General features: G+C 45.8%; 1 protein-coding gene and 1 pseudogene across 2 annotated transcripts in view; one reads left to right on the top strand and one right to left on the bottom strand.

Annotated features, from left to right (window-relative positions):
- LOC147684183 (cytochrome P450 2J2-like) overlaps window positions 1-26,343 on the bottom strand; it is a 326,697-nt gene that overhangs the window by 66,614 nt on the left and 233,740 nt on the right. For both annotated transcript variants that reach the window (XM_086944596.1, XM_086944597.1), the window contains exon 6: window positions 5,269-5,410. In XM_086944596.1, coding sequence (XP_086800722.1) covers window positions 5,269-5,410 — 142 coding nt within the window. The remainder of the gene's footprint in view (window positions 1-5,268; window positions 5,411-26,343) is intronic.
- Window positions 1,108-3,263, top strand: LOC147684184 (uncharacterized; annotated as a pseudogene).

Consider the following 26,343-nt stretch of genomic DNA (forward strand, 5'->3'; position numbering starts at 1 on the left):
TGCTAATGCCCTCGCTATCTTGGGAAGGTATGACAGGCAGATGTGGTGTGACCTGTCTCCAGACATTAACCAGGTGCCGGAACCAGAGAATCAGGAGGCGAAGAAGATTCTCATGGAAGGGGAGAAGACTTCGGCCGAAGTCATAGACTGCGCTATGGATATAGCGACCACGGTGTTTAGATCCTTGAGAGGAGCGGCGGTCCTACGCAGGCAGGGATGGCTGCGAGCAACAGCGTTTAGGCCGGAGGTGCAAAACAAAATTTTAGACCTCCCTTTCAATGGAGAAGAGTTATTTGGAAAGCATATTGATGATACTCTGCAGAGTATCAAGAAGGATACGGATACGGCAAAGGCTCTAGGAACACTGCAATACAGGAAAACCCCTTTTCGTGGCTCCAGGGGTAGAGGACAGTCCTTGTATAGAGGAGGATACCAACAGGGGAGATATTCTTCTTATCCGTCCTCATCGCAGCCTTACCGTCAACAGTACAGCCAGCGTCAATCAGGAGGATACACAAAATCAACTCCAAGAGGACGGGGTGGCCGAGGAAAGGACAACACCCGTCGACAATGACAACCTCCATCTTCCGGCTCTGTCAGATGCTCCCCTGGGTGGAAAGATTGCTCACTATCTTCACAATTGGCGGAAAATAACAACGGACCAATGGGTCCTCAAAATAGTTCAATTCGGTCATACCCTATAATTTCTTCAAGCGCCCCCTTGTACGCCACCGATGCACCAGAGAGCCAACCATCTGCATCAACTCCGGCAGGAGATTCGGACAATGCTCCGAAAGGGAGCAATAGAACCGGTACCAAAGGCCCAGGAAAACAAGGGGTTTTACTCCAGTGGCGCCCCATTCTGGATCTCAGATCCTTAAACACCTATCTCAAGAAACAATCTTTCAGGATGGTGTCACTGCAGGACATCCTTCCGTTACTAAACCCAGGAGATCATATGACCACATTGGACCTGCAAGACGCGTATTTCCACGTGGCGATACATCCTGCACACAGACAGTACCTTCGGTTCTGGGTAGCCGGAAGACATTACCAATTCAAGGTACTGCCATTCGGCTTGAAGTCAGCGCCAAGAGTTTTCACGAAATGCCTGGCTCCAGTGGCAGCTGTGTTGAGAAAGCAAAAACATCAAATATTTCCTTACCTTGACGACTGGTTAGTCAAGGCACCATCAAAGGTACAGGCCAGAGCATCAACACAGGCCTGGATAGACTTATTCGCCAATCTAGGATTGACTCTCCACGAGGGAAAGTCGAACCTCCGCCCAGCAAAAGTGATCACATTTCTGGGGGCAAAATTGGACACGGAATGCAACAAGGCGTTTCCCTCCGAGGAAAGGCAACTAAGGATTGTGTCCCTCTTCCAAGACTTTGTAAAAAGAAAGTCTCTTTCAGTCCACAGGTACAAATCCTTGCTGGGCACGATGTCATCTTGTATTCCCCTGGTACCTTGCTGCAGACTAAGGATGAGACCATGGCAAGAGCAGATCGATCTCCAATGGCGTCAAGTGGAGGGATCCTTCGACGATACAATAGGGGTGACACCAGTGATGGTACAGGCAGCAAAGTGGTAGACGCAAACAGCAAATGTGTCTCAAGGACTGACGTTTCTGGCAAGAGCGGCTCCTCTAGTGGTAACGACGGATGTGTCATTGGAAGGATCGGGAGCTTTCCTTCAGGACCTTCAAGTCAGCGGTCGTTGGAAGGCGCAGGAGCAGCAATTACACATAAATCTGCTGGAGCTCAGAGCGAGCCGCTTGGCATTGCTGGCTTTTCTACCAAGGATAAGAGGTTCGCCGGTGTTGGTAAGAACAGACAACACTACGGCGATGCATTATGTGAACAAGCAAGGGGGAACGAGATCTCTCTCCCTGTCTCAGGAAGCCCAGGAGATATGGGAATGGGCTCTTCAGCAAGGAATATCATTGGCAGCAGAACACCTCCCGGGGGATCAAGGCGGATACTCTCAGCAGGCTCAAATCATCCTGCCACGAATAGGAGCTAGACCAGGGGATCCTGGACAGCGTCTTTTGAAGATGGGGAACACCGATAGTGGACCTCTTCGCTACAAAGGAAAACAAAAAATGCCAGTACTTCGCAAGCTGGCTTCCCCAGAAGGGATCTTGGGGGAATGCGTTTTCCATGGCATGGTCCGGCATCTTTGCCTACGGTTTTCCTCCAATTCCTCTTCTCCCCCGCGTACTGGTGAAGATCAAGAAAGAGCCGTGCAGACTGATCCTAGTAGCCCTGTGGTGGCCCAGACAACACTGATTCACGGAACTGCTGCTGCTGTCGGAGGACCGTTCAATTCGGTTGCGTCCAATTCCATCGCTTCTGACAATGTCCAAGGGGCATGTGCTCCATCTGTACCCGAAATCCTTGCGATTAGCAGCCTTTCTCCTGAACACTGTGAGTTTAGCCATCTGAACATCTCACACGAATGTAGAGAGATCCTGTCCAAGGCCAGAGCGGAGAGTACCAACAAAACCTACAAGATGAAATGGAAGAGGTTTTGTCTGTGGTGTAAGAGGCATAAGGTGCACCCTCTTACTGCTGCACCTCATCAAATTATTCCTTACATTCTGCTATTGGCAAAGTCAGGATTAGCACACGCCTCCATCAAGGTGCATTTGGCTGAGTTATCCCGCTACAGGAGGTCATCGTCAGGCCCATCCTTTTGGTCATAAAGGATTATCAAACAGTTTATGAAGGGGATATTCAGGGTCTTTCCTCCAGTAAAAGCCTCCACCACCATTATTGAATCTGAATATTGTACTCTCTCAATTGATGAAGCCACCATTTGAACCGCTACACAGGGCAGACCTGAAGTTCTTGTCCTGGAAAGTGGCTCTTCTCATTGCATTGACTTCAGTGAGAAGAGTAGGTGAACTTCAAGCGCTCACGATTCAGGAGCCTTTCTTACAATTTCAGGAAGATAGAATGATTCTCAGGACAAACCCGAAGTTCATTCCGAAGGTGCCAACTGATTTTCATTTGAACGAACCGTTGGTGTTGAAACGTTTCTTTCCTCATCCGTCAACAGCAGCAGAACGAGTATTGCACTCTCTGGACGTTCAGAGATGTATGAAATTTTACTTGAAAGAAACTAAGGCGTTTCGCAAGTCTTCTCAATTGTTCGTCGCTTTCAGCGCACCCAGGAAAGGTTTCCCGCTGTCTAAGAGTGGAATTGCCAGATGGATTTCCAGTGCGATTGTCTACTGTTATCTGCTGGAAAGCCTTTGAATGCACGAGTTTGTGCCCATTCCACGAGGGCGGTGGCCACATCCACTGCGCTGTTTGGAGGAGTGCCAATCCAGGATATCTGCAGAGCAGCGACCTGGGCATCTACGCACACCTTCACCGGGCACTACTGCTTGGAGGCAGCTGCAGAATCGGATGCAGCGGTGGGAGAGGCGGTACTGCGGAATATCATCCAGTAACGGTGAGCCTTTTTTACATCCCTCCATCCATACTTTCTCTTGTTTACAAAGTCACATTTTATATAAGTATATATATATATATATATGTATATGAGATTATGCTTCATTTTCAAATGGTATGGCATGATTATGAAATGTATCAGAGAAATGTGCTTTGTTTTTTCACTGCTCGCTATTCTGATTCAGGCATGTGAATCTATGAAAGTTCCAATACTGGAGTAAGAAAACAAGTTACATACCTGTAACTTTAGTTCTCCAGTATTGAAATCTTTCATAGATTCACATGCACCCACCCTCCTCCCCTGAGAGGCTCGCCTCGGATTTAGCACAGGAAGTGTGTTACATGCACAAGTGCGCGAGAAATCTGAGGGGCAGAAGGTTCTCTCAGGAGTGTTCTAGAGGGTGAGGAGCTCTGATTGGTTCAGGGAAAAGTTTGGGCCTTTTTTACATAACAAAGGCTATGGGTTGCAAAAGGGAAATGGGCCTAGGCCTCTTTTCAGTTTGCTATACTACTAAGCACTGCTTTTTTATTTACCGGAGATTCCCGTCTCGACGACGGGGAATGATTCAGGCATGTGAATCTATGAAAGATTCCAATTCTGGAGAACTAAAGTTACAGGTAAGTAACTTGTTTTCATTTAGCATATGAAATGATTTTTAACACCTTTATGTATCTTCGTCTTTATTCTAGAATTGTGATGACATTTTGCAATTTTAAAGATAGAATTTTGTAATAATTTATATGATGATGTGCTTTTATGATCATTTTTAACTTGATCGAATAAAGATGAATTGATTGATTGAATGGGAAATGGCAGATGGGAAAGAGCCATTTAGGTTAACATTGTACAGTCACTCTTGGATGAGAAGATTCCTTGTTCCTCTATTTATGAAGTCTACTCAGTTGAAGTTGGTTTGAGTTGTTGGTTCCTGATAGGCTAGGCACTCCCAGGTTTTAATGATATTCAGGGAGAATATGCGTTAGGGATGCTGTTGGTCAATGACACTGTAAAGTACAGTGGGGAATCCTAAGCTTACTGGGGGATAGCAGTGCCATATTGTCTGCAAAGTATTTTCAGTGCCTCCTGGTGCAGGTTAAGTATCATGTTATAGGATTAAGCATAGATCCCCGTGGAATGTGCAGAAAATAGGAATCGATTTAGAGCTGGATTCTATTCTTTTTGGCCACAGGCTTATGAGGTGAACAAATTTAAGGTGGAGCTATTAGTTCTCACGCATGACTAGAGACTTTTAAGTAAGACTCAATGATCATCAATATCAAAGGCAGTAGAGCCCTCAAGTAGCACCAAGATACATGTTATATCATACCTGGATGTGGAAGCCTCAATAGCACGGTCACGGTCAAACTTAAATTGGACATTGGTAGATACGGAGGAGGCTGAGAAGAGCAAGGGCCTCATGAAGCTGATCAACATTAAGTTGCCAAGTTTGTCCCCTGTGCAAACGTTCAGCAGCAGAATTGCACTTTCTGACTCTCTAGCAGCAGCACCCAGTGCCTCAGAGGCTCTTTCATTGGATGGCAGTGGTCAGGATACAAAGGTACTCTGACTTTATTTTGTTACTCATAGAAAAAATGACATACTTGCACATTGGGTGTTTCCAACAGTAATATTTGTTGGGTAAAATATTCTATTTCTTTACCATGTCAGTACATAACCAATATGATGAACAGTATCTGTACTCCTCTCCACCTCGAATCTGCCATCATAGAGTTCTTTTTTTGCGTTTATAAAATGAAAAGATTATGCATATTGGTGTACTTAAATTTCCTTTACTCATGACCTCACCTTGTATATCGGGATATTTTACCATATAAAGCAAGGCCCAGAGGAGTGTTAAAGCAGTTGTTTCTGAGCCTGCAAAGAACAAGTCCATCACATCTTGAACCAGGTTGGCCTCATCACATGTACTATTCGGGTCACTTTTGGACTGCAAGTAAAAGACAATTAAGAATTTTACTGTACGTGTAGAAGTACAAAGTCATATATATGTACACATCACCTGCATTACCAGACATCAAACTCCTAAGTACCTGATAGCATGTCTATCATGCACAATTGGAGCTTCACACTGCATAATATACTGACATCAGGCTGGCACAGCTACTTCAATACTCAAGCACCACAAAAGGCATTCATATACCTCACATGTTTGTTTGTTCCTCAGCTCCGGTAACAGCAACACCAACCAAGCAAAGCCAGAGGGGTCTGCACTGCTGCCAAGGGAGTTACTCAATGAGAAATCCATGCATTTAGGAGGTCGCAGCAGTGCACAGAGTTGATGCCTAGCACAATAAGCAAGTGACCGCCGCTCACAGACAAAGGGCGCTGTTCACAAAGGTAAAGTTGATTCCAAATGCATGTTTACTATTGGATTTGCAATGTTTTGCCTGCCAGGAATTTACAAAGGTATTCCTGGCTCCTATATATCCATCTACAGTAGCAGAGGCCTGAACCACATTAGTGAACATCTCTGCAGTTATATATCCCACTCTGGAATGGTGAGGTTTCAACAATGTGGTTTCCTTGAACGTTTGAGAATGCCCACAAACATGTACATTCTTGGGCATTCCCAAGTACAATCCATTTCTTTACAACCCTGAAAAGGGCAATAAATGTACTTAAGCTTTGGACTGTCATAACTCCTCTTTTAGGGTTGGAAGAAGTACAGATCGCCCCGGATATCCCGGAGGTGGAAGGGAAGGATTTCTTTCTAATATGATAGATGCATAATGTGATGGGGAAATGCATATGTTGATGGAAAGATGCATAACATGATAAGGAGATGCATTAAATGCTAAGGAGATGTTTAATGTGACAGGGGGATGAACGATATCATAGGTGGAGGCAGATGGCGACAGGAAGAACCTATCTAAGGTGATATGGAGATGTATTAGGTGATATACAAATGTATAATACAATAAAGAGATGAATAAAAGCATAGGGAAATGCATACAGTGTGGTGAGATGTAAGGCGGTCCATAATATTATAGGGAGAAACATAGTATGGTAAGTGAATGCATAAGGCAATAGGCAGATGCATGATATCACAGGTAGAAGCATAAGATGATATGGTGATGCATAATATAATAAAGAAATTCATACAGCGACCAGGAGATGGTGATCGAACTATTCATAATAATATATGGAGATGCATATGGTGACATGGTGATACCGGATATCATAGAGAGAAGTTTCAGATGTCACGCAGTTGCAAAATATGATAGAGTGATGCATATGGAGAAAGGTAGTTGCACATGGTGAGAGGAAGATTCAAAACATGATAGGGAGAAGCGTGAGGTGTTAGACAGAAGCACCATAAGTCAGGAAGACGCAAGAGAGAGCTTGTACAATGTTATATCTAAAAAGTATATACTACTAGTAGAACGAGAGACAGAGAAAGAGGGTAAAAATAAAGTTTTTTTTAATACTTTACTCATTGAAATGCCCTTGCACCTTACAATACGTGGGCATGACTACCCGCCGAGTTAAAATACACATATTGGAACATATGAGTGGTATACGGTGTGGTAAAACCAACACAAAGCTCACGATCCACTACAAAGAGATGGGACATGCTGAAAATTACGAATTTCCTCCTGGTTAGAGAGCAGAGATGGGTTGATAGCCTTAAGAGTAGTATTTGTGGCTTGAATGATTGTATCCCTTGGTACCAACTACACGGGATAATTCACAATTAGTACAGAACTGGTTGGAGTGTGATGTGAATTTATGTGGGTCAATAGATTGGCCGCCTCCGGCCCCAGCCCCGCCGACTCCATCGCTGACTCCACGGAGGGGATTCCAGGAAGTGGTTCTAGTGGCCCACGCCCAACCGTGTGGCGAAAGAAGCCCAAAACAAGCACCACCCACAGAAGGAAGTGGACAGCCTGCACCCCTTCTCGCAGTCACCGCGAGGCACCCCGAGTGCCTTCAGCCGCATGTGTGAGCCGAGCTTCAAGGAGCCCCGGAGCAGCGCGAGCTCCCCTCAGAGCCTCCGGAGATCAAATATCCGCATGCGCCAGGGCCTCACCAGGTCCATGATGCAGTCGAGCCAGCGGCCCGCCACGGAGAGCCCAGCGCTCCTGCACCTCTCCAGGCTCCGTGGTCCTCCACCACCAACAGGTCAGTGCCCGGGCGGGCACCATTTTCTGCAGGGAAGCTCCGGAGCTCACCAGGTCAGTTCGGGGGCAGACTACGGGACTATCGGACCACCAAGAGCCTGCTTTTAGCTGCCGCGGAGCCCCCCACGTACAACGCCACCCCCCACAGCGTGTTTCACTGGGCTCTGGTGAGAGGCACCCTCCTCCTTCCCTTTAAACTTTGTTTTAGGCTTTGCTGCCTCCCGTTCTGCAATCAGCTGTCTTGGCGCCTGTGGTCTTTCTTCTCTGACCCCTGGTCTCCGGATTGAACTCCTCTGGCCCAGCCCCTCATGGACGATGAGGCTGTGACTTTGCTGCGGACTGCCTTTCTCCCCCCGGACTTGCTGGCTATGGCAGCCCTCTTCCTGGACTTTTGGACTTGGACCTCTGTGCTCCCCACCATTTTCTTTTTATGACTCGCTTCTTCTTCTACCTTTCTCCTCTGCCATTTTAGCGATCTCTGACCTCCCCCTCTGTCCTAGCGACCTTTCTATTGTCTCTCCTGTTGCCTCTGACACACTCCTCACTGTCTTATTCATTACTATCTGCTTCCCTCTCTCGTTTGTCTCACTTTCCTGCCCTTCTCTGTCCCTCCCTTGGTGCTGTGACTGCATCCCCCCTCCGACCCCACTTAATGGAACTCTGCCTTTATGTATATAGAGATAACTCTAATCCAGAGGTCTTCAAACTGTGGGGCACGACCCCCTGGGGGGGGCGTCGATGGGTTCCCAGGGGGGCGCAGATGCCTCTGCAAGTATATGTAAATGAAGATGGCCTGGAAGTGCAGCGAGGTTTATTTGCTGCATTTCCAGGTTGTCTTCATTTACTTGGAGCCGAGAAGTGTGAATGGCGATCAGAGTGGCGTGGGGGCAGGGGTCAGTGAGGGTGCTGGCAGGGTCAAGAGGTTGCTATAAAAAAAAAAGCCCTATCTAGCCTCCAAGCTGTAGCAGTGTAGGCTATTTTTGTATTGATACGCTCTAAAAAAGGTAGAATGTTAGCTCTGTGTGCTTTATTTTTTTCTATTGTAGTGTAATGTAGTAGTTAAAAGGGGTCTGAGATTCCAAGGTGTCACAGAGGTGAAGTCTGTTTAGTGGGTGCTATCCAAACAAGCTATTTAGCGCCTAATAATCTTCATAGGTGCCCCTTAATGTGGTGCAGCTGTTTAGAGCAGATTCATGCCCTGCATGTCGTGAGAAGAGCACTCACCAGGGAGTCCAAGGCCTCATCTGCATGTTCTGTCTCACTCCAGAGGGCCATCACTGGAGGGCGTGAGCAGGCCCACAGTCAGTGGTTGCATGTGAATAACACATTTTGAACTTCTGGAAAACAGTGTGTTTCTTTCAGCAAATGAGTCTACGGTTATTTGGTGAGAGTCTGGAACATTGTTATTCCATAAGAAGAATATTCTAGCCACTGCGTTTTGTTTGGGACCTCATTGCCCTAATTTGTGAGCATTATTTTGGGCTCTTCAAAATGAAAGAAATATTCTTTTTTGATTATTGGCAAAAATAATTAACTGTGTGCCAGAGGTTTTCCATTCGTGACAGAAAACATTTGACCCATGGAATAATTGGAGTGTGATTAAACTAACCTAGAAAATTACTGACTTGAGTAAACTGAGCTGCAATCACCATACGAATTTGCTGGTAGAAAACGAATATTATATATTTACCGACTTTCTTCATACGCCAAAGCTTCCAGCTTATTTATTTTTTTATAAAGTTTCATATAGCGCTTGCTGATTGTATCACCAGTGTCTGTACCATGTCAAATGTTTTCTTTTTTTGTTTATGACCGAAACAGTAATATTATATTGAATGTTCTGTAAAATTAAATACCACCTTCTCTAGGTGCTCTCTACAACTGTAATCAACTCTAGGCCTTTTTCAGTGCTCCACATCTGAATGCAAACTAAGCAAGTGTGAATTTTCCATGGTTTTACCACACTCACCTGTGTATTTCATTGGAAGTGGCAGAGTTGGCGCACATTGGGTGCACACCGGGGTAACTTCTGCTTGTTTCCTGCCACGAGTAAGCTAGCAAGGGGTGGGGGGGCGGGGGTGACGGGGGAGCGGTGGATTGTGTGGGGAGAATCGGTGGATTTAGAAATATGTAAAATGCAAATCTGCAAATCGCTCCCTCCGGAAAGCAATGCTGGGTCTGGTGGCTTGGTGGACTAGTGCGTTCTCTGCGAGGGCATGTGTTTGCCCTCATCCCCCTCCACCTCCCTTTTACTCATACCTAGCCTCCTACTGCTATGAGCTCCAAAACAAAAAACTAAAACAAAAAATTCAATCCTTCCATCTTCTATCCCTCCACTATCCTTTTCAATCCAAATAACAGAGTAACATGTCTACCACTCAAATGAATTTCATATTTCACTATACTAATTCACCAGTAATCCTTTATGGCTTGCAGGGTAATGTGCTACTGCCGAAAAAGCACTACAACACCTCATGAGGTGTAGCAAGCGCTATATAAATACAAACCTTTTTCCCTCTTCTACCCCTTCGCTATCCTTCTCAATCCAAATCACTGACTAACAGCCCACCACTCAAATTACTTTCATATTTCATTATACTAATTCACCACTAATGCTGTATGGGTTCCAGAGTAGCGTGCTACTCGATGAAAAAAACACTTCAACACCCCACCAGGGGTAGCAAACGCTATGTAAATGCAATTACAATACAAAGGTTTTTATGTTTTCACAGCCATTTAAGTGAGCATAAAATAATGTAATAACAGCTTAATAATTATGTGGAAAACGCTACTGCTGCAGAAACCCATAGTCCTGTTGCCCTGACTTTAAGGGACTTAATCAATTAATGGCTGGTAAGAAGGTTGGTTTCTTCATTAACTTTCTGCACTACCACCACACCTTTCACTTTCAGGCAGAGTCTCCTCAAAGTCAGCATCAACCATTCAGGGGCAGTTTTTTTGTGAAAGCGGAGTCCATGGGTGGCAGGTAGAAGGCCAGCAGGGTTGCATTCAGATGCAGAGCCCTACTCCTCTCAACACGTGGGGCCTCACAGTAATGGTCTATGAGACAGAGGAAAGGATTGAGATACTAGATATTGTCAAAGAGAATGCCCAGAATAGGGCGCACTGTATGGGGGCTCATTTTTATGTTTCCAAATGGGCAGAGACAGCTTCTTCAGAGAGATACTCCAAAGAAGGGGACAATATAAGTGGTCTCTTTTTTTGTTTTAAAGGGCCATTCATTAGTGAAGCTGGAACTGCTGCCAGGTGTGTAAGTGGCCACTGCGGGTTATCATTAAGGAAGCAATTGAGGCCAGACTGGGGTCCAGAAGTTTCAGGGGCCCACTGCATCATAATTAAGACTGTGTACCTTTAAAAAAAGGGCATGGTAGCTTATTTTCCTTTCTAGCATTAGGACCGAGGTGATGGTCCATCATGGTGGGGAAGAGGTAAAAGATTCAGAGGCTATTGCCTGCTACTCAGGACTGCATTTATGATTAGTGCAGCAGGCGTGGTTGCATTGGGGTTCCAAGAGAGTGAGGGGCTTATAACACCCCAATTATGGGGATAAGTATGTTTGGGATAAAACATGTTTTTGTTTGATGCATTTGCTTTTTATAAATCTCATAGTTAGTGCGGTTTATAAGCTATAGAAAAAGTACTCCTGAAAGTATGTCATAAGCCCCGAGCCCTGCACGCAGCCATGTCCCTCCTGGTACCCCAATCCTTGCCATAAATTGTGGGGGGGGGCCCGACCTCAAAACATTTTACTTAGGGGGGCTCTGAGCAAAAACGTTTGAAGACCTCTGCTCTAATCACTAGTATATTCAGTAGACCTTTGTACTCTCTACCATTCCTATGTGACTCTTAGAGTATATCCATTCGTATCCCTTCCCTATGTATATAGAGATAACTCTAATCACTAGTATTTGCAGTAGACCATTGTACTCTCTACCATTCCTATTTGACTCTTAGAGTATATCCATTCTTATCCCTTCCTATGTATATAGATATAACTATAATCACCAGTCTCTTCTTTGTGTGACTTTACATCTTGTACATTTGCAATTTTTTTCTGTGTGTATCTTTTATGTAACACATGTAATCCTAAGTCCTTATGTTTTGCAACTGGTTCTCATGTAAAGCGCTCTGACACCTTCGGGTAAAGTTCGCGCTATATAAAAATCGCATTAAATAAAAATAAAACTACCCTGGTATGAAGAACCCTCAACAGGTCCACCAGTAATTTGGCACAATTGCAACAGGAATTGAGAAGTACGATAGCTCACACAGAAAGAAGACATAATGTAATACTGACTAGTTGCGTTCCATACTTGAATTATTTGACGCGCCCCTCGGAAGCGGATGTTCTACTGTAGACAAGAGAATTTCCTTGTCTGTTTGTACAATATCCTGCTTCGCGCCACCTGGTCACCTATTGGATTGGTTTGTGAGAAATATGTGTTGAGGGTGAAGCCCCTCATTGAATGATTTCTTTGTGCGAAATATGGTTTATAAGACACAATGATTATCAGGGTATTTCCAACATGGCCGCGGTAGTCAGTTCGCACACGACCGATTAGTTGGCGTTCTAGCGACAAGAGAATCTCGTTATCTGTACATGCAAGGGCCACGGTTCGCACCATCTCGTTACCTTTTACATCTAGGTGTGAGAAGTATCTATTGAGAGTAAGGGCCCTAAATGGATAAACTCTTTGTGTCTAAAAGATGTCACAAGACGTGATGTCTATCGCGTTAAATCCAACATGGCCGCTGTAGTCCGTGCATTCACACCATCTTTTGACCTTTTACATCTGGGTGTGATAAGTATCTGTTGAGAGAAAGGCCACCAGATTGGACAAACTCTTTGTGCCTTATAGATTTCACAAGACATGATGTCCATCGCGGTAAATCCAACATAGTGGCAGTAGTCTAGAAGTTGGCATTCTAGTGCTTTCCATAGCTCTTAGTTGGATTCAGGACTGATCACGTGAACTTAGTGAACAGTTAAAATAGCAATGAGAGCGTGAAGACGGCATAGCCGGAGGACCCGAATGGGTAAAGGAAAAAACCTGTCTTTGATGAAGTAAGCAGGACACAGATTACAAGAGGGGGGGGTGCGAGTTTAACTTACACACTTGGCGGTCGCGCCTTGACATTGACGCAAGGAAATTAATCTCCTCAGATCGTCTGGGATTTAATACCAGGGAATGGCCTCACTCAATTCATTTAAGTTAAACTGAACAAAAGAGTCTGGGACTTAATACTTGGCTAACAACATAAATTGAGCTTGGGCATAATAACCTAATCTTGTGTTTTGATACGTAGAGTGCGACTATAAGACAGGGTTCCCTCGACGGTCCCGGGTTCAGAGAAATACTTGGAAACTAGGGTAAGACAATGTTTTGACTTCCTGTATGTTATCACTAGGGGTCTGGGCTTCTCTGTACTCCAAACACTGATGACAGTATGGAGAGAGGCCGAGTGTTTTAAACTAGGCTTGGTCGACCCAGTGTCCACACGACTTCACAGGTGTTTGTGCTTTTATATTTTGAAACAGCATGAGGGTGCTTTTTAACTAGGATGGAATATATTATAGTAACGGGAAGTATAACTTAACACACTGGTGTGAAGTAGAGATGGGCAATAACAATAGTTTGAAGAGAGAATTTTTAAGGAGGACGAAACAGAAGTTGTATGTTTTGTTTTCCCTACAGAAAATGTTCATCTCTCTGGAAGAGTAGAAAGGTGCACCAAACACTATACACTTTTTTAAACAAAACCCTGAATGCCAAAAGACCACAGTGAAAGTCAAGACCATAATAACTAGGGGATCCACCCCCTGAAGAAGGCCTCATTGACCCAAGGGGGCTAATATGCAAGGCCAAAACATGTTGGTTCTTGCAGTGGGGATATAGGGGCAGTTACCCCTCCTGCGTATCCCCAATCTTATTTTGACTCTGCCAAGGAGAACCAAGAATAAAAGTAATTACAAGGTATCTCCTTAGAGAGTTTTACTCTATTTTTTCCACACTTGAGATCCCTTCTTTAGGGAACAGTCTTCCCCAGCAATGTATCTCTTTTCTTTCTTTTAACTTTCTCCCTCACCACTTTATACTAAAAAAAAATAATGCTCCGTCCAGTGTGTTGGTCTGCACCTGGACGTCTGCAGTGGCCCTATGATGAAACATGCCACTGCATAGTGGGTGAAGGCAGTATTAAGAAAAGTTTAATTTTTCCCCTCTCTCTCTGTCTTTCGTTCTACTAGTAGTATAGACTTTTTAGATATAACTGGGAGTAGGAACCGCCCGATTCCAAAGCAGGTCTACACTCTTGTCCCTGTTTTATAATCCTTCTCTCTTAAGTGAGTTCAAGATACTGAAAGGGGAGTCAGAGAAGGCTCATTCCCTTGTCTCTTTTTTGTGATTTTGCAGCTTGTACGATGTGTCAGGTAGATGCATAATTTAACATGCACAGACATACCGGACAGTGATTATCATTCATGCGCACATAGATATGAGGAAAAAAACTATTAATTGTGATTCATTTACACAGTGGTATGTGGGATACAGTCCACAATAAATGGCAAGGACATGTTAAATAAAGCAATCTCAATAATGGCCATGTGCTATGGGAGGTGATTGGATTTGTCACAGCATCTGGCCTTGGCCAGGCCAAGAACCCAGCTCCTTGTTGTTGGCTCTGAGCCAAACCCACTGCTGGCGATCAACCCTATGGCCTGCAAAGTGGTGATTGACTGCAGGGTTTGGCCTCTGATCAAGCCCTTATACCTTTTAAAAATGTTTTTGCTGAGCCATATTATCGAGGAACCACATGGGGTGCTTCGCTGGATATGTTTTTTACCTTTTGACTTGAGGAGGCAGGTGGGGCCCCCATCCTGTCCCCTTGTATTTGAGGAAAAACAGAAATTTTAAAAGTTGCAACATAATTTGAGGAAGACAAGATAAAATCCTTCATTTATACCATGTGTTTTTACAACCTACTGGAACACAAAACAAAAAGAAGCTTCTATTCTCCAAAAGATGCAAATATGCTGTTCAAAAATATAAACCAGTTCACAAGTCCACTGAATATGATAGAGGAGCCCACTTGCCCCCGGAAATTAGTGGACTCCCTAGACAACCTTTATGTGGATAAGAGAAAATAAATCAATGCAGGACTCACTTCCTTCTGTGCATACAAGATCCTTGAGGTAGAGCTTAACCCCCTGGCCTTCCTAGCTCACTTCTTCCGCTCTCTAATGAGGAGCGTCTTTCTCTAATAAGAGCCAGTAAGCCCTAGGATCCCCAGATGATCTTTGCCCTGCCTCAGTTGTGCAAAGATTGAAAACTACTCTTACCCCAGCTATTACAACCATCATTAACACCTCTCTTCAGGAGGGCCAAGTAGCCCCAGTTCTGAAGAATATCATTATCCATCATTTGTGTAAAAAAACAACCCAGAACTTTGAGGACCCGCTTAATTATAGACCAATAGCTGTCCTCCCTATCTCTTCAAATGAATTCACAAAGTACTAATAAAATTAGTACAGAGTTTAACGAAGACAATGTCATAACTCTACGCTAGCACGGTTGAGACCAGGTTTCCCTACAGACTTGGTTATCAGCTATGGATGACTTCAAAGTGATAACTGACCGCAAAAGGTCAGCAGCAGCATATGATGCCGTATTTCATCCTACCTTGATGTATAGACTAAAACCATTAGGAATCCTCAACAAAGCATTAGAGTGGATCGCTTCCTGCCTCACAGGGAGATCCAAAAAGATCCAAATGGATAACTATGTATCTCCGTCTCTTATGGGTTGTACCCTGGGGTCAGTTCTGGCACCCCTTCTGTTTGATTTATATTACTCTCCTTAGTGAAAAGTCCTTAATAACTAAGTTTCACAGAATACCTGTATGCTAATGGTAACCAACTAATTGTTAAACTTACATTAAAAATGTCATGTTCGTCTTCATCATACCTCTTCAGGTGTAAATGCTATCATGATAATCATTATGCGATGGATGGAAAGAAACTTTTAAAACATAGTCCCTCGAAGTTAGAACTCCTCTCAGTCTGCACCAGACTCAATCTCTGGGACTGCAACCTTTGGCCTTCAGAACATAGCAACTTCACTAGTCCGATAGAGGAAGTTCGTGACCTAGGCATTAGCCTAGATTTTAAGATCAATTTTCAGGCCCAAATTTCTAAAGTAATTAGTGCATGCAATTTTCAAATCAGACTAAATATAATGCCTTTTTTGTCCATCCCTCATAAGAATATTATGGCAAATGCATTTGTACAAGTACAGACTAGATTACGGTGGGAATCACAGCAATGTAGTCCATTCAGGGCCGCCATGAAAGGAGATAAATCCACTCCAAAAGATTCAGAATGTGCTAGTGAGAGCAGGGGCTGCCGGGACTGCTCACAGGTGCAGGGGATATACAGGGGGGGCACGGGCTGCTTAAAAAAAAAAAAAATCAATATTAAAAAATAAAACATACCTTTTCTCCGCTGCCGGTCCTGCGTTTTCTCTCCTGCTGCCTGTGTCCGACTTCAGGTCGGAACAGGAAGCAGGCACTCAGCCCCCCACCCCTAAGCCAATTTCACTGTTCCAATGGAGCGTTGTGATTGGTCTGAGTGCCGTGATATGGTGCTCAGCCAGGAGCTGTAGGGATTGGTATGTTCTCCATGTAGGCTGTAATGCAGCCGGCATAGAGAACAGGGGAGTGCGCATGACTGTTTTGGGCAGCCCGAGGGGGCCAACCAAACAGTCATTACGCACAGGAGTGTTCTAACACTCCTCCTCTGCAGCTCTGCCCCCCCCCCCCCCCACGCACTGCCGCAGCAGGAGGACAAAATAAAATAATAACATTGTTATTATCATTTAATGTATTCCTTTCTTTGCTGCTCCTGGCAGTGGGGCAACTCTCCGCCGCCACTGAGTAAGAGGGCCCTTCAACCTGAGATTCAATACGATCGCACAGCATCTTCAAATTTTAATTTGGCTATTAATTAAGAAACAAATTGTCTTTAAGCCCTGCATATTAACTCAAGGAAACTTTTATAGCAACGCACCTTACTTCCTCTCTAGTAAGTTAAAAAGAATATGTCCCCAAGAGACCACTCAGAACTAGTCATTCCACCCTTCAAATACACCAGATGGGGAGGCATCTCTTTCAGAGTTTAGGGAGCCTTACTTTGGAATTTAATTTCACCCTAGATAAGGGACATATTTAATGTGTTAAAATTCAGGAAACCTGGCTATTTACTAGTTAACTCCATCTTTGCAGGCTGCATTAAATTTGCAACTAGATCGCATTACGACTCCACCTGAGTGCAAGAGCCACCTGTGGACAGCCAAACAGAATCTGCCATACACTTTCAGTTGGCTAATCAGAGCACATCTGGACAACAACGTTATCCAGTATTGGGGTATCTTTCATAGATTCACATGCCTGAATCATTCCCCGTCGTCGAGGCGGGAGTCCCACGGTAAATAAAAAAGCAGTGCCAAAAGCACTTTGTAGTAGTAGGCCCTAGAAAAGGCCTGAGGCCTATATTATAGTAGCCTATCTACATCATTATGCTAAAAAGACCAAAGTCTTTGCTCCAACCAATCAGCTTACAGCACCCTCTAGAACCTTCCCTGCAGAGCCAGCTCTCCTCAGATTTTCACCGCACGTCGTGGGTGAAGGGAGTCTCCCTGAGCTCTGCTCAGTTTTTTCTTCAGTTTTACTTCTTTTTGGAGTTCAAGATCATACTTCATTTCTCTGACCCTGTTAAGGCAGTAATATGGCAGAATGGCAGTAAACAAGGTGATAGACTATATTTTATGTCTAACCTTTTCCTCAATAACTCTCACGTTCTGAGAGATGAGGCTATTATGGGTCAGAGACTTCTACCTGCCACTTCTGATGAGGATGATGAGAGGTCAAAGGGAGAAGTCGCGCCAGGAGCCTACTGACGGTGCGCATAAAAGCCATAAGATTCGCCTTGAGTCTTTATAGGCACTTCTCGCAGAGGATTCAACTCCCTTTTCTTCCCTGACACTGCATCAGGGAAGTCCACTTGACCTGACATTAGGAGTATATAACGTAACTCCATGTCTACTATTACTGCCTTGCCTTTATAATCCTCATCTATTATGATCGTCGACGACGGCCTTATCTTCGATGGTCGTCTACGATGACCTCTTCTACGAGATGGCCTCATCTATGATGGTCGTCGACGACCGCCTCATCTACGGTGGTTGTCGACGACGGCCTCGTCTACGACGGTCGTCGACGACGGCTTCGTCTACGACGGTCGTCGACGACGGCCTCGTCTACGATGGTCGTCGACGACAGGCCTCGTCTATGACGGTCGTCGACGACGGGCCTCGTCTACGACGGTCGTCGACGACGGACCTCGTCTACGAGGGTCGTCGACGACGGGCCTCGTCTACGACGGTCGTCGACGACGGGCCTCGTCTACGACGGTCGTAGACGATGACAAAATTCGTCTACGACGGACGGTCGTTGACGACGGCCTCATCTAAGGTGATCGTCTATGCCTGATCTTTGATAGTGTCATCTACAATGGCAATGCCTAGCTACGACGGTCGTCTATGACTGCCTTATCAAGGTAGCCTCATATACATATGACCTCATTTGTGAATGGCCTATACTACACATGGCACCATCTATGAATAGTATCATCTATGGCTGGCCATCATTCTATTGCCTCATCTATGAGTGCCTCATCTACGGATGATATCACTTATGTTAACCTCATCTATGATGGTATTGCTATGACTGTCTTCTATGACAGCATCATTCTCTAGCAATGGCCCACTCTAACAATGGCCTAGTCTACCAATGGCCTAGTCTACCAATGGCCTAGTCTACCAATGGCCTAGTCTACCAATGGCCTAGTCTACCAATGGCCTAGTCTACCAATGGCCTCGTTTAACAATGGCCTCGTTTAACAATGGCCTCGTTTACCAATGGCCTCGTTTACCAATGGCCTAGTCTACCAATGGCTTCGTCTATCAATGGCCTAGTCTGCCAATGGCTTCGTCTATCAATGGCCTACTCTAACAATGGCCTTGTCTTTCAATGGCCTTGTCTTTCAATGGCCTCGTCTACCAATGGCCTCATCTGCCAATGGCCTCATCCACCGATGGCCTCATCCACCGATGGCCTGATCTACCAATGGCCTCATCTACCGATGGCCTGTTCTACCAATGGTCTCACATTTGTGTTACCCTGATCTACGGATGCCCTCACTTATGATTGCCTCATCCTCGATGGCATTGTATATGGCTGTCGTTTATGACAGCCTCGTCTAGGATGGTTGTTCATGACGGTTATCTATGACGTCGTTCTAGTCTGCATTAACCTGGCCTACATAACCATGTCTACGACAAAGTCTATGATGCGATTGGCTGCGATGGCTTCAGCGGTAACAGCATTATATATATATTTTTAATGTAGTGGGCAGCAGCTAGATTTTGACTGCCAGCTACAGGCGAGCAAACAGAATATCTCCTTCATGGTTTTGAGAAGGTATGCAGGAAGTTTACGAGAGTAGTACCTATAATAGACTAAGTCTATTCCAGTGTTTCTGCGCATAGAACAGAAATGATGTGTACCTACTAGCAGCCCATCCGGTCTGATAGGCAACTGTTCGACCAAATTCAGTAATTTCACAGCCCGCTCAACAGCAATCTAAAATCCTGCAACGCCTATTACCACACCGCCTGACAAAGAAGGATGTCGTCTGGACCTTATGGGAAAAAAATTCTCTACTTTGGCAGCGGCCTCTAGTAGAGCTGGCAATCCTTTATCCATGATCGGTTGTTATGACCGTCGAATATGGTTGGACATAACGAGTTTCAATGACCTCATTACTGAGGACCGAAGGCGGGATGCAGGAAAGATTCTGTTGGAAGGTGAACATGCCGCATCAAAACTTTAGATTGCGCCTTGAACATCGACAACACCAACCTCCGTCACTTAGCAGGGGAGGCAGGGCTTAGACGCCAGGGATGGCTTAAAGCCGGTACCTTAAGCCCTGAGCAAAGATTCTTGGCATGGCCTATGATGAAGAGTTTTTGGTTGGGTAAACATTTTAAAGAAGCCCTTTTAGTTATAAAACCTGGCTCTGATACTGCATGATCATTAAGCACCCTTCAATATGGGCGCGGATCTTTCTGAGGAGCGAGATGAAGAGGTTTTCATCAAGAGGAGGAGCAGTATCAATCTCGGTACAGCCTTGCAGCCAGGCATCTTGCTGTAGATAGTCTGTCTAGTTTCTCCCGTCAGGGTGGTCGAAAGAGATTTAAGTATCAAGGCTGAGACGCTAACAGGAAGCCATGATCCCCACAGGGCTCCAATCATTTTACCATTTTCTCGCGTGGGCCCGAAGATTTCAGGTTTTTGTGTACAAATGACAGGGAACTATGTCAGACCAATGGGTTCTATACCTAGTAACCAATGGCCACTCCCTGGAATTTATCAAACAACCATATACTACTCCGCCCAGGGGTCCCCATGGTTTTCACAACTAATAAGTTATTTAAACGAATATTTTATGGCCTCTCTGGATGGAGAGGATGCAAATTTCTACATACCTGTCCACCCCAAACAGCACAAATATTTTCGCTTTCACGTGGCTGGCGCCCATTATAGGTGCGGAGTGCTCCCGTTTGGGCTGAGATCGTCACTAAGAGCCTTTCACGAAGTACTTGGTACCAGTGGCAGCAGCATTGAGATCTTGAGGAATGCAAGTATTCCCCTATCTAGACGAATGACTGCTCAGAGGTCCTTCAGAACACGAAACCAAGATTGCCACAGTAGATGTACCCATCTCGTCTTTTCTCTGGGGCGGATTCTCAACGACAGCAAATTGCAGTCTCAGTTCAAATGTTTGCTTCGTTCCTGAAGATGTGCTCTTCAACGATACATCTCATACCCTTAGCATGGCTCAGAATGAGACCTTTTCAGGAAGACAAACAATGGGTTCGTTCGACGATACCATCAAGGTTACGCTGTGCATGATAAATTATGTATATTGCTGGTCGCAGACAGAGAATATAACCCAGGGTCGCACGTTCCTGCAAACCATTCCAGGGTTAGTTTTAACGACTGATGCCTCCATGAAAGGATGGGGAGGTCATCGGCAGGATTTGCAGAATTCAAGGAAAATGGTCTCAAAGACAAAGACAACAGCAGATCAACAGGCTTGATCTCCACAACGCTGTTCTGTTCCCCCAAGCATTCCTCCTGAGGATTGAGGGTTCCTCTGTGCTAGTCCAAACCGACAATATCATCAGCATGTATTATATCAATAAACAAGGAGGAACTGAATCGGCTACACTCTCGCAAAAGGTTCAAGAATTGTGAGAAGGTGTCACATTTCACAAGATTTCGAGAGCTGAACACATCAGGGCTCTCCGCAATGCTCTGAGCATGTCTCAGTCGGACTGTCACGAGTGGAAGCTGGGAAAGGGACAAGTGAACCCAGTGTTCCAAGTTTGGGTTAAGCCGGCACGGGATCTATTTGCGTTCAGAGAGAACAAGGAAGGCCGATATTATGCCAGCAGGTTCCCTTAACAGGGATCAAGAGGGAATGCCCTGTCCATGCAATGGTCAGAAGTTTGTGCGTACGCTTTTTCCCCAATGCCATTGGTTCCGAAGGTGTTCTGCAAGATGAAGCTGGAAGGTTACCATCTGATTCCGATTGCGCCCCGTTGGCCGATATTGGTTCTCGGAACTTCTGCTATTGTTTACAGGCAAGCCCATTCGGCTACGGCCTGAGCCTACGATGTTGTCAGGGGACGGAGGCCAAGTGGTTAGTCCGGACCCACAGTCACTACACTTGCACGCACAGCTTATCATTTGTTAGAGTTCAAGGGCATCAACATTTCAAAGAACTGTTGTGAAACTTTGGCCAAATCTCGTACCCAAGGCACAATCAGGGCTTATCGCCTCAAATGGAAGCGATTTTGCGGTTGGTGTGAGGTGAATGCCATTCACTCAATTAGTTACTGCAGAACAAGTTCTCCATTATCTGCTCTTCTAGCCAAGTGTGGGCTTAGTTTTTTCATCGAACAAAATGCGTCTTCCAGATTTAGGAAATGTTTAAAGTTTTCTTTTTTCTGCTCTTCGGCACTTGCCAAACAGTTTATGAAAGGGTTTTTCCAAGCCTTCTCTCCAGTGCGAGCACCCTCCCAGAGTGGGAACTCGGCATTGCTAGCGCAGTTAGTGCAGTGTACATTTGAGCTGATCCATTAACCAGATCTCAAATTCCTCACCTGGAAAATTACCCTTTTACTGGCTCTTACCTCTGGAAAAAAGGGTTCGTGAGATCCAAGCTTTCACTATAAAGGAACCCCTCAATTTTACATTTTCCTCGGAACTATGTAACTCTTTGGACAAATCCCAGGTCCATTCCTAGGGTACCAACACAATTTCACTCTAACGAACCAGTAAGATTAAAGACATTCTTTCCGGATCCGTCTCCTCCAGCTGCAAGAGTAATACACTCGCTGGAGGTTTAACGCTGTTTAAGATTCTAACTACAGAAAACTAAGGATATCAGATGATCCAGCCAGCTGTTCGTGGCTTATGGTCAAGCTACTCTTAGAACGGCTGTAATAAAGGCAAGAATAGCCAGATGATTAGCATCTTTTCTGCCATGACAAGACTAACAAACCTTTGCAGAGGAAGGTCAAAGCTCTTTCCGACTAGAACAGTATCAACATTCACAGCTTTGTAGGCTGGAGTAATTCCAGAAGATATGTGGATCTGTGACATGGAAAAATGTCCACACGTTCACGAGACATTACTGCCTTTAGTCTACATGTCAAGAGGGTTCGGCACTTGGACAGGTGGTCCTACGCTACCTTTTTTCGTTAATACCAGTTTCTGTTACCCTTTGGCTTTTTAAATATTATCTATGCTTGCCTTTATTCATGATATGCATGAGGTTATGCGATTTTAACATGTTATATTTATATGTACTTTAGTAGATATATTGGATGTGTATGAGATTTACATATCCATGTTTGGACTTTATTATGCATGTCTCTTTAGTTCTTATAACTCATGTTTTAACTTTGAAGGTTTGCATTATCAAGCCTCTGGTAACAAATAATGGATGCAACTGGGAGTTTATCAGCACACGTCTCCCACCATCCGCAACCGACTGTATACTTGGTATACTGCTTGCTATTCTGATTCAGGCATGTGAATCTATGAAAGATACCCCAATACTGGATAAGAAAACAAGTTACTTACCTGTAACTTCAGTTCTCCAGTATTACATCTTTCATAGATTCACATGCTTGTATCTTCCCCGTCGTCATGGTGGGAGTCTCACGGTAACAGAATGACCAAGCAGTATCATAGAGAAGAAAAACTGCATAGAAAATCCCCATAGGGGCTGCATTATTTGCTAACCAGACCATTTCTTTGTTTGGTCCAAAAGCCAGCCAATCAGCATTGCTGCCCTGCCCTCACACTCCCCAGCAGAAGCTTCCTGCCTCAGATTTCCAACCGCATTCGTGTGAGAAAGGAGTCTCCCTGAGCTCTGCTCAGTTTTCTGTTCCTGAGTGAACTTTTGACCCTTTGGAATCTTATTTCCTGTCTTCTGGATTAAGGTATTGTGTGTACCTATTTTTCTCATTATGGCTGAAAGCTCTAAAAAGAGGCTGTTCAGGCCTTGCAGATCCTGTGGGAAGGCCAGGCTCTACTCTTGTTATGTTATGTTAGAACTATATTTCTTGAGCGCACGGCTACCCAGAACGGGTGTCCCGGCGCTTTGGCAGAGAGTCCTGAACACAACCAAGAAAAACCCAGCGGCAGAAACACTGTAGGCCCACTGGTTAGGCGGAGAAGAGGAGCGTCTTGAGCTCCTTTCTAAAGGCCAGAAGATTGTTAGCCTTGCGGAGTGACAGAGGGAGCTCATTCCACAAACTGGCCGCCATAAACTGGAAAGACCGGCCTCCCATCCGCACGCGTTTGATCACTGGTACCTCCACTTTAGCCAGGTCAGCAGATCTCAAACTCCTCCGGGGAACGTAGAGAGCAATCCGCTTCCTGAGGTAAGCTGGGCCAATGCAGTGGAGGGCTTTAAACGCCAACGTGAGGACCTTGAACCTAATTCTGCTAGGGATAGACAGCCAATGCAGCCTGCCGCGCAGTAGAGAGGCGCTGGCTCTCCGTGGAAGGCCAAAGATGGCTCTGGCCGCCGAGTTTTGGACAACTTGCAATCTGGATACCAGATATTTAGGCAGACCAGAGAAAAGTGCGTTAGCGTAGTCTAAACGCGAGCCCACAAGTGCTTGCACGATGTTCTTGCGATATTGAAGGGAAAGCAGTGGGAGAAATTTCCTCACCATCTTCAAGATACCGAAACATTTCCCCGCCAGGCCCGTGATGTGGGGACGAAAAGAAAGACTGTCGTCAAATACCACACCCAGATTTTTTACTTGGGCAGATGGTTTCTCAGGGGGGAACATGTCGGAAGGCCACCACGATTTCCAGCCAGGGTCCTCAGCGCAGCCAAAAAAGAGCAACTCGGACTTATCCGAGTTACATTTCAGGTTCTGGTGCTGAAACCATGCAAAAACAGCACTCAGGCAGTCTCTGATTCTGTCGCCATTAAAAACCTCTCCCTTCCTGCAGGTAAACAGGAGCTGGGTATCATCAGCGTATGAGATGACCCGAGCTCCAAATGCCTCCGCGACCTTCGCCAAAGGGGCCACATAAATGTTAAATATGGTGGGGCTCAGGATGGATCCTTGAGGCACCCCCACCTCTAGCGAAGGCATTTCCGCGGAGAACGGAGGAGCCCAGATCACCTGCCGACGGTCGGTTAAGAAGGATTGAAACCAGTCCAACACCGTCCCCCGCAGACCTACCTCCCTGAGTCTTAGGAGGAGGCCGGCGTGTGGGACGGTGTCGAATGCCGCCGACAGGTCCAGCAAGACCAACATAGCCTTTCCCCCAAGATCAAGCGTTTCCCTGATGGCGTCGGTCACCTCCACAAGAGCTGTCTCCGTACTGTAATTGGCACGGAAACCAGATTGGGAGTCATGCAGCAGTTTGTTATTCTCTATAAAGGTGGTAAGAGTATGCTGAACATGTTTCTCCGCCACCTTCGCCAGAGCAGGGAGGAGGGAGATTGGTCTATAGTTGGCCCACTGTAAAGGGTCGAGCAGAGGTTTCTTAATGAGCGGGAGAATAAGAGCATGCTTCCATTCTTTAGGGACCACTCCAGAACTCAGAGACATGTTGAGCAAGGGGTTCAGCAAGTTGTTAATAGCTGGTGCCACCGAGCTCAGGCATTTAGCCGGACACGCATCCAAGGGGGATCCAGATTTCAACCGGGAAAGCAGCTCCAGAGAGGACTCGCAGGATAGCGGGGGGAACGTCGAAAGAGTGGGCACCAGCTCGGCTGCAGCGGATGGAAGGACCTTCAGATCACTTTCCACAGCTGCAGCCACTTCCAGGGACCCCACCCGATCGAAAGAGTCCTGAATCCTACGGATCTTGTCCACAAAGAAGTCAGCAAGCTGCTTGATCCACTCCTCAGTATGGGAGTGAACCCTAGCGGCCGCCACCGGCTCTACGAATTCCTTCACAATTCGGAATAGTTCCCGGCTCGTGTTATCAGCCTGGTCTATTCTATGCTCGAAGTAGATCTTTTTAGCTTCGGCAATCTGTCTGTGATAGGATTTTATCGCACCCCTGTACTTCAGTTTCTCCTCAGGCGCATATCTGCGCCGCCAGAGCCTTTCAGATCTTTTGCAGTCCTGGCGCGCTTTTCGCAGAGTAGCGGTGAACCAAGGAGCGGAATCCTGGCAGGGGGCTGTCCTGACCGGTTTCCGAGGGGCAAGCTCCTCGAATCTTGTCCGAAGCCAGTCCTGGACTAGCGGCAGGTCGACTCTGAGGACCCACATAAGGACTGCCTTTACTGTCTTCATCCTAAACATGTGGAAGAAGACTGTAAACACTGTAGAACCTTCTCTGTCAAAACTAAAAGAGACAGAGAGGCTAGATTGCTGTTATTGCTTCAGAAGAAGAAGGCCACATCAGGCTCAGATTCTGAGGAGGAATCTTCTCATTTGACACCCAAGAAAAGAAAGGCCTCTGTTTCTGTGGAGAAAGTAGAGCCTAAAAAGAGTAAATCAAAGGAGAAATCAACATCATCTCTTCCTATTACTCCTCTGGAAAAGCAGTCAAGTCTGAAAGGGCCTGGGTCTGCTCCTTCGACCAGTTCCCTAGCTTCTGCTCCAAAATCTGTGGTGAAGACTTCAGCTCCGTCGACGACTTCACCGTCGACGACGACTTCGTCGACGACGACGGCTTCGCCGACGATAGGATCTAAAGCTGCGTCGACGGCGACAACGTCGACGACAACAACATCGACGAGTAAGATTTCGCTGACAACGAAGAGACCGTCGACGACGACGACGACGACGACTACGTCAACGACAGGTTCGACGTCGAGGATGTTGACGGGGGCCCCGTCGACGATGGTCCCGTCGACGAAGACTCCGCCGACGACGGCTCCGTCGACGATGGTCCCGTCGACGATGGTCCCGTCGACGGTCCCGTCGACGACACCATCGACGAAAATCGTGCTAGCAACTGCGAAAGCATTCAAATCACCGCAGTCGAAGACCATGATCTCTATCCGGTCTTTTCAGTCGACCAGGGGTTCGGCTACTATCAGTAAATC

The sequence above is a fragment of the Lissotriton vulgaris genome, chromosome 11 (assembly GCF_964263255.1).
Source record: "Lissotriton vulgaris chromosome 11, aLisVul1.2, whole genome shotgun sequence".
In the NCBI taxonomy this organism is placed as follows: domain Eukaryota; kingdom Metazoa; phylum Chordata; class Amphibia; order Caudata; family Salamandridae; genus Lissotriton; species Lissotriton vulgaris.